Source organism: Procambarus clarkii, chromosome 89, assembly GCF_040958095.1.
Source record: "Procambarus clarkii isolate CNS0578487 chromosome 89, FALCON_Pclarkii_2.0, whole genome shotgun sequence".
NCBI lineage: Eukaryota > Metazoa > Arthropoda > Malacostraca > Decapoda > Cambaridae > Procambarus > Procambarus clarkii.
In genome coordinates, this window is record NC_091238.1 from 10,888,004 (window position 1) to 10,900,298 (window position 12,295).

General features: G+C 48.7%; 1 protein-coding gene across 32 annotated transcripts in view; it reads right to left on the reverse strand.

The window, feature by feature from the left end:
- Window positions 1-12,295, reverse strand: part of Cadps (calcium-dependent secretion activator 1) — a 537,366-nt gene that overhangs the window by 396,217 nt on the left and 128,854 nt on the right. For all 32 annotated transcript variants that reach the window (XR_011225795.1, XM_069317990.1, XM_069317986.1 and 29 more), the window contains one exon: window positions 1,436-1,603. Coding sequence is in view for 31 of the 32 variants with exons in the window: in XM_069317990.1 (XP_069174091.1) it covers window positions 1,436-1,603 (168 nt within the window). In the remaining variant the exon portion in view is untranslated. The remainder of the gene's footprint in view (window positions 1-1,435; window positions 1,604-12,295) is intronic.

The window sequence follows — 12,295 nt, forward strand, 5'->3', positions numbered from 1 at the left end:
ACACGGAGACACAGGTGGAAACCGAGTACGCAAATGAGCCCCAGACATTAGAAAAGAACACTGCTTTTCCCAAAAAAAGCGGTGGGTTTTCTGAGGAAAAGAAAACGTATGTCTCGAAGCTGAGTCTAACCGCCCAAGCTGCGCGCGCAACGAGCCGAGGTTATATAAGCTCTGCCTGCAGACTGGGTGGCCCCCTGTCTCGAGAAGCAAGCAGCTGCTCACTTACAAAATCTGCCTAGTAGAACCGGAACTAGTAGTAGTAGAACTAGTAGAGTAGAGTAGTAGTAGAACTAGACTTTATTGTTATGCATTAGTCACTAATTATTTATCATTCACCCTAATTAGCTATTTGATTCATTGAAAATAATTGCTTATTATACTATGTTATTATTATTATATTATATAATAATAATTTATTATTTATTATTAATTTATTATTAATTTATTATTTACTATTATAAAATAAACAAGTCCCCAATCTGAGCGCGTTTTCTTCTAACCTCAGAAAAGAACTTTTCAGTGTCAGATTAGTTAACTAATGTAATGTATTAGGAAGTGGTATGGTGGAGGCAGACTCCATACACAGTTTCAAATGTAGATATGATAAGAGCCCGATAGGCTCAGGAATCTGTACACCAGTTGATTGGCGATTGAGAGGCGGTACCAAAGAGCCGAAGCTGAATCCCCGCAAGTACAATTAGGTGAGTACACACACACACACACACACACACACACACACACACACACACACACACACACACACACACACACACACACACCTAATTAAACAGCAGACTTAGTTGATAATGACGTTTTGCCAGTAAGGGCTTATATCAAACCTAATAAAATCTTATCTCAACTTGATGCTTCTATACATGGTTGTAAGCACCGTGATCAGTTCCAGTCTCCTACGGGGTGATCCAGTCTGATCCCTACCTACGGGGTGATCCAGTCTCCCTACCTACGGGGTGATCCAGTCTCCCTACCTACGGGGTGATCCAGTCTCCCTACCTACGGGGTGATCCGGTCTCCCTACCTTCGGGGTGATCCAGTCTGATCCCTACCTACGGGGTGATCCAGTCTCCCTACCTACGGGGTGATCCAGTCTCCCTACCTACGGGGTGATCCAGTCTCCCTACCTACGGGGTGATCCGGTCTCTCTACCTTCGGGGTGATCCGGTCTGATCCCTACCTACGGAGACTAACACAACCAATGTAACGTTGGCGCCAACATTGTTGGCCAGTACGCCTGTGTTCCCCGTCATGTCACGAACGCCTTAAAGCTTTACGACGCCATATTCACCAGTATTTACCACCTTACCTAAAGGGCCACCATCTCCAGTGGCCTCGTGGGAGACAAGAGGCCGCTCGTGTCTTGTCAAATATAACCCTACCCCACATCCTGAGAGGTCATGATTGAATAAGTTTCACGTACCTGGAAGCGGCTCTGGATGGTTTCCAGCTGGTGCTTGGAGACTTTGATCTGCCTCTTGGTCATGTCGGTGGGCTGCTTGGCGTTGAAAGGGTAGGATATGCAGCGGAGGATGAAGACATAGAGCTGGAGGCGTCTCTTGCGCTCCTCCTCCTCCCGCTCGTGCTTCTCCTGCAACACAATGACAAGTCACACGGTGCCACCGCCTCAGGCAACACTGCTAAAACTCCACTCATTATTATTTACCCGAGGCTCACGGCCTTCGGGGGACGGGGACAAGAAGCCGGCGGCTTGTCAAAGGTCCCGCGTATTGTTCCGAAGGATTTTTCCCAACTGGATTTAGTGAAAATAGTAATGGAAATGTCTTCCTTAAATATATATATATAAACTTATTCCAGGAACTGCTTTTATGACATGTTGGCACTTAAGTCTGCGTAAACAATAATGTAAAATTGGCAAGAGTGAAGAGAGGAGGAAGAGAGTTAAGGACCAAAGTGTCCAGCACAAATGTGTACAAAAAGGAACATGGAAGATACATTAATGGAAGGAGCAGCTCGAGGCACAAGGAACCAGGTAAACATCTACCATGTATACACCTTAACATAGAGAATAAATTATAATTTTAAGTTGGAAGCCGTCACTCTCTTTCAAAGATATAGAGAGACTGATTTAGCAATAAATATATTATTGATCATCCTTTTGCATCTCGTTAAAAGAAAGCTGAGATATTGACCACGTGGAAAAGCATGTTTTAATGGCACACTTGGACGTGCTGAGCCAGCTGGGAGCTGTCTTATGCACACATGTATTGTCATTACAATATTAATGGCTCAAGTTATCACATTTACTGATCCTAAAATTAAAGAAACCCCCTGATAAATGTTGAGAAAAATACCTAAATCTGTCGATGGTGACGGAATATTTATCACGGGTGGTACTAACACGGACCACAGGCACACACGGACCACAGGCACCAGGCGCGCGCACACACACACACACACACACACACACACACACACACACACACACACACACACACACACACACACACACACACACACACACACACATACACACACACACACACACACACACACACCAAAGAGTGTGTGTGTGTGTGTGACCAAAGAGCCAGAGCTCAACCCCCGCAAGCACAACTAGGTGAGTACACACGGACCACAGGCACCAGGCACACACACACACACACACACACGGACCACAGGCACACACACACGGACCACAAGCACCAGCACACACACGGACCACAGGTATTGTAATAATGCCGTCATAGAGAGTAACCAAAGACGGCACATATGAAGTAATAACGGATGAAATCGAGACAAAGAAGAGGGGGAAGACAATACTGGGAAAACAAGAGAAAGAGAGGGCGAGGAAATATAAGAAAGCAGGAGACAAAGACCAGAGAAAATGATAAACGAGACGAGCAGAAAATGACCGGTTGGTAGTGTAGAGCTGGTGAGGGTCGGAGACTGTGTCCCCTACCTACCTAACCTAACCTAAGACCCCTACCTTTCCTGGATGGGTAGAGGGGACCTCCACCACACACATGGCTGGGTGAAGTGCTCACCCAGCCATGGGGCACCGAGAGAATCATTACAACACCAACCTCATTACTGGATGTTGACCATCTGTGCTCTATGTTGTCACACTTCACAGCAAAGATGCTCTCAAGAACACAGAGGTACCAGAGCATACTCAACTTTAAACCTTTTGCCCGTTTATGTTCGATAGAGCCCGAAGAATGCTAATTTCTTTACCTGGAGAATTAAAGACGTCTACCCGATCACAGCCGGACTTTGAATGATTCTTCAAGGATGCTGCACATTGTTCCAGTTCTCATAGTTTCGCAGACTTTTCCGTACTCCAGTCAGAAATAAACATCCGGGAAAAAATTAACATAAGCTTGTTTCCATTGGTCAGAGGCAACACCCCATCACTGTAGGTGTGGCAGAAGTGTACAGTCAGAAGACAAGACTTGGGTCTTTATCCCAGGAGGCCTTGAGCACCATCTTGCTCCTCTCGACAACAGCTTCTCAGGTGGTGGTCTCATTTATCATCAGTCACAATGCGTAACTTGTAATTGTCGCGGCACCATCTCATTGTTGGCGGGGCACAGCGCTCACGGCTCTAGGTTTGAGCTTTGCCTGTAGGATAATAAGGTTCGAAGTGTGTATACAGTGACGTACTGGACGCACACGTCAAGGGACGTACTGGACGCACACGTCAAGGGACGTTCTGGACGCACACGTCAAGGGACGTACTGGACGCACACGTCAAGGGACGTACTGGACGCACACGTCAAGGGACGTACTGGACGCACACGTCAAGGGACGTACTGGACGCACACGTCAACAAGGGACGTACTGGACGCACACGTCAAGGGACGTACTGGACGCACACGTCAGCGGGGGCCATCGTGTAAAGGACATACACCAAACGGCTCACACTCCTAATGATAGATTTCCCGCTCTTAAATACGGGGAATTTTAATTAAAACTACCAACGGCGGAATAACATTGGTGGAATTGTATTATCCTCGACCAATAACTTAGTTTTTATTATTAGTTTTACCATCAGTGTTGTCAACCACAAGCTTTACTCTTTTCAACAATTATATCTTTATATTTATAACGAATATACTTTTAATATTTTTGTATTTAATCTTGGTATTATACAATGATGCAGACTTGTGTGTACGTCATACACTCAGTACTCCGAGATGTCTATCAAACCACATTCTCTTATAAATGTCTCCGTGGTGCAGTGGTAAGACACTCGCCTGGCGTTCCGCGAGCGCTTTGTCCTGGGTTCGTATCCTGGCCGGGGAGAATTTACTGGGCGCAAATCCTTAACTGTAGCCTCTGTTTAACTCAAGAGTAAAATGGGTACTTGGTTGTAACAACGATTCTTCGCGGCGGGGATCGTATTCCAGGGACCTGCCCGAAACGCTACGTGTACTAGTGGCTGTACAAGAATGTAACAACTCTTGTATATATTTAAAAAAAAAATAGTCCTTCGATAATTTTAACTGATCGTTTGATATGTTTCCGTCTGTACCCGTCTCCCAAACCGTCTCCCTCCTGCCGCGGGAATCGAACTGTGGACTCTAGGTTGCTTGGCGACGACTTAGACCAGGGTGCGGGTTCTCTCCATACATGCCAGGTTCCCACTATACTTAGCAGTTCCCTTTTATATAACGAATTTCCCTTACTAGGTTTGACAAGTCCCTGCTACAACTTGCAGGTCTCCCCTTTGCGTGCCAGCCTTCACCTACCCACGGTATGACACCTCCTACCCGCCCAGGGCACCATGGCCCTCCCGCCCAGGGCACCATGGCCCTCCCGCCCATGGCACCATGGCCCTCCCGCCCATGGCACCATGGCCCTCCCGCCAACAGTATTATTGAAGAGGAAGTCAATTTTTGCTAGGCATTAAAAACAACAGTTGGTAAGTTGAGCGACTATGGTGAGTGGCTTTAAGACCTACCTCCTGGTAACCCGTTAAATACAGGACTAACTTGGATATAATTGAAGTGGTGGTTATTAACGTAATATAACAAGTGGTTGCAAGGTGTCCACGTGTGCGGCCCGTTGTACAGGTCCGCTGTGGCTCACAGTCCACTTCCCACTGGGTTAAAGTTTCTTTGATCAGCCACGTATTTAACATTCACTGTGGCGTTGTTTTACCAAGTTTCAGTCAGCCTCTTGAGTTGCCACAACCAACAATATACGGGGTACAAGTCCGCGCGAACCAAAGCCACCCACCTAACCCAACCAGCCTACGTATAGAAAATGTGGGTATTTGTGAGCCGCTACTTTTCATAGCACCTTGTATTTTGTACGTTGGGACCATAGCGTACAAGATTATGTGTATTATTTGAGGTGAGCAGCTGGTGATGACCTTGGTAGCCGCCAGGGCAGGACCACAGCGACACTGTTGAGCGGAGGCGAGGCGGGAGCGCCACCATACTGTAGGTCACACGCTGGGGTGAAGGAGGCGAACATGCCCTGGTTGGGCCTCATTATCTCTCATCTTTACCTACCCAAATGAGGCCTTCATTAAGGCTAGCACACAAAAGTCTTAATAATTAGATGGCTGCGATCAATGGAAAAAAAACTCATTAATTTCGGCTTAATATTGAAGCTGGAGCAGGATACAATGGCGGGCGCCCCCTTGGGTCTTATATAGTTCTCCTGTTACACCGTGATCACTGATAAGCTGTAGGAGGAGGAACAGTGGGGGGGGGGCTCTCTCCCCCTACTCCAGCACCCCAACAACCTCCCCTCACACCCCCTTTGTTATAAATCTTATAAGAAAATTTACGAATGACGGTACGCAAGTGAAGTGTCTGAAGAGGAGCAGCGAGCGTGAGGTGTAGTGTGCTCACGAAATGAGAGTACTTGCTGGTAACTTTTAGCAAATACTTAAGGTAACATTCGTCACCCTCTATAACAACACACACAACCACCTCCCCAGTAGCCTGCTCCACACACAACAAACTATATTAAAATTCAAATTCAAATTTCAAATTCAAAAAATTCAAATGTTTGTTCAGGTAAAGTACATACATACAAGGTGTGATACAAACATTGATGGATTTATAGATTGAGCTAGTACATACAATGTCTAAAGCCACTATGACGCAAAGCGTTTCGGGCAGGAAAAACACTGAAGACTAAAACTTAATACTCATTGAGAATAAAGTATAAAATGTGTTGAGAACATATAAAAATAAAAAAAGGGGGGAACATGGCAGAAAAAAATAGCAAAAATATAATTTGGTCGACAAACAGCATTGTTTAAGAATAGCAGACATGGGTTGACATTATAGGGGTAAGGTAGATTACAGGGAGTTAATTAGGTAGTGTTTAGTTTTTATCTTAAACTGGTTGAGAGAGGTACAGTCTTTAACATGGTTGGGAAGGTCATTCCACATTCTGGGTCCCTTGATTTGTAGAGCATTTCTAGTTTGATTAAGTCGTACTCTGGGAATATCAAAAAGGTATTTGTTTCTGGTGTGGTGTTAGGGGTAATATAGGTTACTAGGGGTAACTCCCTGCACCCGGGACCCTCTCCCCCTGCCCCCCCTCTCACCCAATCTCCACATATCTCATATCTCCTTCCTTCTCTTCCCATCTCCCATCACACTCCAACTTTCTTCCCTTTTCACCCCTCTCCTTTCCACCCTCTCTCCCAGTCTCACCGTCTCTCACTCTCTCCACGTTTCTCGGCTCCCCCTCTCTATTCCTCTCTCTTTCTATCCCTCTCTCACGTCTTTCCCAATCTCCCATCTCACACCTCCCCTCCCCCTCCCCCCTCTCTCTCTCTCTCTGTCTCTCTCTCTCTCTCTCTCTCTCTCTCTCTCTCTCTCTCTCTCTCTCTCTCTCTCTCTCTCTCTCTCTCTCTCTCTCTCTCTCTCTCTCTCTCTCTCTCTCTCCTTCAATTTCTTCAAACATTACAGCCTCTCCCTTTAAATATTCCTTCCCACCCCCCCCCCCCGCTGCCTCCTCCTCCCCCTTTATCTCTGTCTCAGAAAATGTATTCACGTTCATAGTTTCTATTAGACAAATCAATGGACTCTGCCAGCCACCGGCCCACCCAACTTTGCAGGGGGAATGGTCTAGGGTACAGGACAGACAAAGACTAGTCGGGATCAGTTCTTGTAATCCTATTAAGAGGGCGCCGGACCCAATAGTAACCCCCCCTCCCTCCTCCTCACCAGCAACATAATTAGTGAAAGGTGGCTGGTTGCGTCCCTAGATTTATTCACTAGAAACAACGTGTGTTTCATCCTGGGGATTTTATAGCAACACCTAGTTAGCTTTTTTGACACACTGTACTCCACTTCATATAGTCTAGGGTAGCTGCACTAATGCAGATGTACCTCATTTCTTAATAAAAAAAAAAAAAAAAAAAAAAGTGTTTATTCTTGAAGATATCCTCACAGTGTACCCAAAATTTGCCAGTGCAGGCTATTAAACACATGGCCCTGTATGACTAACCATCCTGCGAGATGGGGACTTGTATTACCACTGCTACCTTATTCAATCTTGTGTTGTTGATATCCTCAAAATGCATCCGGAGTCTGCCAGTGCAGACCGCTTATCACATGCCTCTGTATGACTAACCATCCTGTGTGATGGGGATTTTATAGCATCACCTAGTTAGCTGTTTTGACACACTGTACTCCACTTCATATAGTCTAGGGCGGCTGCACTAATGCAGATGTACCTCATGTATTAAAAAAAAATTAAGCATTACATTTTCTGAGTCAGAGAGACAGATGGGGGGGGAGGGGAGTTGGGGAGATGGACTCGGACGCATTTTTATACCCATAAAAATTGGTATGTGTGTATATGTTGGGCATGGTGTGAGGGCGTCGATATATTCATTAGCAGGCGGTGTTTATCAGCTGCGTATATCTGGCGCCTGATTACCAGCCTCGCCCATGACAACACTGCACCCCGCCGCTCACCAAATATTAATTAAAGATTTACCAATACTAAAATCTCACTCCTCGATTCATGCGTTTATTGTATGTTTCCATCTGTGTGTTGTTCAAGAGGAGAAGCAACACCACCACCACCACCACCAGGCTTCAGGCCACCCATAACTCACAGCGTCTCCAGTGTGCCTTTGTGTACAAGTTTAAGCAATAAATCACAAACACTTGACGGTAACGAGCGCCAGAAAAGTCTTTCATCTCTAGCATAATGTGTCTGGTTCTCGTAACCCCCCCCCCCCTGGGGACTCGTACCCCCCACCTGGGGACTCGTACCCCCCCACCTGGGGACTCGTACGCCCCACCTGGGGACTCGTACCCCCCCACCTGGGAACTCGTACCCCCACCTGGGGACTCGTACCCCCCCACCTGGGGACTCGTACCCCCCACCTGGGGACTCGTACCCTCCCCTGGGGACTCGTACCCCCCACCTGGGGACTCGTACCCCCCCACCTGGGAATCAGTACCTCACTCGTACCTCGATGGTGCAAGTAGTCTGGCACGGTTGGTGCACCCTGTCTCTTTTTATTATTGATATTGTGACGGTAACCTCTCTCAAGAGAGATTTGGTCTGCTCTTTCCTACATCATTTTACTTCAGTACATCTATAACATCAAAATACTACATTCAAGAGTAGTATATATATAGTAGAATATGTTTCTACAGGGGGTATACGTAACCTACACTCGCTCTCTAAACCCCCTCGCTGTCGGCGCACCACCCTCGTCGATCACCAAACTACCACTTCCAGCCAGCACGCTTCCCATTGGTGAATCAGCGACTCCACTCGACTTCAGCGCCATCTGCATAGCCGATGACTAAGCGTGCACGAGCAGTTGGCTTTAGAATATTCTGTGCTCTCAAGGCTGATACTTCTATCTAGCATACGCTCTGTGTATTAGTGGAGGTTTTCACCCAGCCAATATTCTCAGCACCTTTACTCATTTTTTGTCTTGTTTATTGTAGAGTAACGTAACCATTATTTTATTTTATATTGTGTTTTGTCTTTGTATTTTTGTTTAATTCGCACTGTACATAGCTAAGGGATTATCTTTGTTTATATTTGTTGTAAAGTCAATTATAGTTTCATTGTTTATAGGATTTGTTTTGCGTGTTTTTCCCTTTTACTTGACCACAGGAGGCAACAGCCAAGCAGTCAATTTTTTTTTGTTTTTTGTTTGTTTTTACTAATGTGACACCGGCCATTGGGAGGACTGCCTTACACCTACATTTTCCCATCACAATATATACAAGAGTTGTTACATTCTTGTACAGCCACCAGTACGCGTAGCATTTTGGGCAAGTCCTTAATCCTATGGTCCCTAGAATACGATCCCCGCCGCGAAGAATCGTTGTTACAACCAAGTACCCATTTAATTGTTGAGTTAAACAGAGGCTACAGTTAAGGATTTGCGCCCAGTAAATCTTCCCCGGCCAGGATACGAACCCAGGACAAAGAGCTCGCGGAATGCCAGGCGAGCGTCTTACCACTACGCCACAAAGACTGCTGTCCTTATGTCCAGGCTCCTTGTCTTTGTATCCCTTTCAAGTGCTATGTGCCATGACATGATCGCAGGTTCTTACTATGCGACCATGGTAAGTATGGTACCATGGCGGGGGCTGACAGCTGAATGGACAACGCTTTGGATGCATAGTCCTGAGGTTCGGGTTCGATCCCCAGTGGAGGTGGAAACAAAAATGGGCAGAATTTCTTTCACCCTGATGTCCCCTGTTCACCTAGCAGTAAATAGGTACCTTAGAGCTAGACAGCTGCTATGGAATGCTTCCTGGGGGTGGGGGGGATTAACAAAAAGAGAGGCCTGGCGAAGGACCGGGCCGCGGGGACGCTAAGCCCCGAAATCATCTCAAGATAACCTCAAAATAAGATAGTTACGAGCATGGTAGTGAACCTTACTGTATCATAGTAAGGTTCATAGGCCTGCGAGTACCCAAGTCGAGGGCACGAGTGTAATTGTGTTGTGAAGTTGACGGTGGAGCGTGGTGGAGAGCCCCTTCACCCACACCACAGTGTATCGTTACCTGTAGGTCCTGGCTGGCTCCTGTAGCAGCCTCCACGCCTCCTCTGCTGGGATCACAGCTTATATAACATGTCCTGCTCCACAGGTAAGGTGCGCGGCTGGAGAGTACAGGGTTCGATTCCCCGCATTGCTCCAATTGATTATATTATTGATAACAGTGTGTATTATATTCCCTAATTCCCTACATTTAATTAATGATCCAGCAGTGACAGAGGACGGGCCATACTGGGTTGGTCTGCCACAAGGACAACAAGCTGTCACCACACGACTCTATAGCTCACTATTGTCTAACGTTAACTATATTATAACCAGTATATTAGTTTATATTACGATTTTCCCTCTTCAATTCAGTCTAAAGTGTATTCTCAAAAGTATATTTCAAGGCAAATGCGTTCATTTTGTAATGTGGCGACGTGGAGACTCCGGCCCTTCCTCCCTCCAGCATGACTCTTGGCGGGTAATGACGTGTAAGAGCAGCAGCACCCATACCGCAGCTCCTCGGTGTCTTGAGCCTTTACTAAGTGTATATACTTCGTAAACAAAAAAGGCTTTCACCCTTTACGTTTAATATATTATGAAAGTTGGTGTGTGAGGGTGAGAGCGAGCGGCAGCCGGCCGCCTGGGGAGACAATGGTGGTGTTGACGGCCAGAGGGGGGGGGATGGGGTGGGTGTTGACGGCCAAGAGGGGAGATGGGGTGGGTGGTGACGGCCAGGAGGGGGGTGGGGTGTTGACGGCCAAAGGGGGGGGGATGGGGTGGGTGTTGACGGCCAGGAGGGGAGATGGGGTGGGTGTTGACGGCTGGAGGGGAGATGGGATGAGTGTTGACGGCCAGGAGGGGAGATGGGGTGAGTGTTGACGGCCAGGAGGGGAGATGGGGTGAGTGTTGACGGCCAGGAGGGGAGATGGGGTGGGTGTTGACGGCCAGGAGGGGAGATGGGGTGGGTGTTGACGGCCAGGAGGGGAGATGGGGTGGGTGTTGACGGCCAGGAGGGGAGATGGGGTGGGTGTTGACGGCCAGGAGGGGGATGGGGTGGGTGTTGACGGCCAGGAGGGGAGATGGGGTGGGTGTTGACGGCCAGGAGGGGAGATGGGGTGGGTGCTGATGGCCAGGGAGGGGGATGGGGTGGGTGTTGACGGCCAGGGGGGGGAGATGGGGTGGGTGTTGACGGCCAGGAGGGGGATGAGGTGGGTGTTGACGGCCAGGAGGGGGATGGGGTGGGTGTTGACGGCCAGGAGGGGGATGGGGTGGGTGTTGACGGCCAGGGAGGGGGATGGGGTGGGTGTTGACGGCCAGGGAGGGGGATGGGGTGGGTGTTGACGGCCAGGAGGGGAGATGGGGTGGGTGTTGACGGCCAGGAGGGGAGATGGGGTGGGTGTTGACGGCCAGGAGGGGGATGGGGTGGGTGTTGACGGCCAGGGAGGGGGATGGGGTGGGTGTTGACGGCCAGGGAGGGGGATGGGGTGGGTGTTGACGGCCAGGGAGGGGGATGGGGTGGGTGTTGACGGCCAGGAGGGGAGATGGGGTGGGTGTTGACGGCCAGGAGGGGGATGGGGTGGGTGTTGACGGCCAGGGAGGGGGATGGGGTGGGTGTTGACGGCCAGGGAGGGGAGATGGGGTGGGTGTTGGCGGCCAGGAGGGGAGATGGGGTGGGTGTTGACGGCCAGGAGGGGAGATGGGGTGGGTGTTGACGGCCAGGGAGGGGGATGGGGTGGGTGTTGACGGCCAGGGAGGGGGATGGGGTGGGTGTTGACGGCCAGGAGGGGAGATGGGGTGGGTGTTGACGGCCAGGGAGGGGGATGGGGTGGGTGTTGACGGCCAGGAGGTCATTAACCTAGTTAATGACATCAACAAGAGGAGTCTTGCCTCAGGTCAGTGTCCAGCAGAAATATTACCTCGCATCCTGACGGCCCAAAACCCGGACAGTCCGGCACTTAACCCAGACGGCATCACAATGTACCCTTGACAGAGGGGCAGACAGCTGGTGTGGGACTACACGTGTGTATCCACCCTGGCTGACACCTACATACACTTCCGTGCTCACCAAGCAGGTGGGCGGGTATCCACAGGGAAACAGCAAAATTGTAAACGAAAATCATTCGGCCTGTTAGGCAAATCGGACCGTGCATACTAGGCCAAGTAATGCGGATCTGGTTATTAGGCACCACACACACAGCTAAGTAAAAGCAGCTAAGTGGAGGCTGACTCCATACACAGTTTCAAATGTAGATATGATAGAGGCCAGTAGGCTCAGGAACCTGTACACCAGTTGATTGACAGTTGAGAGGCGGGACCAAAGCG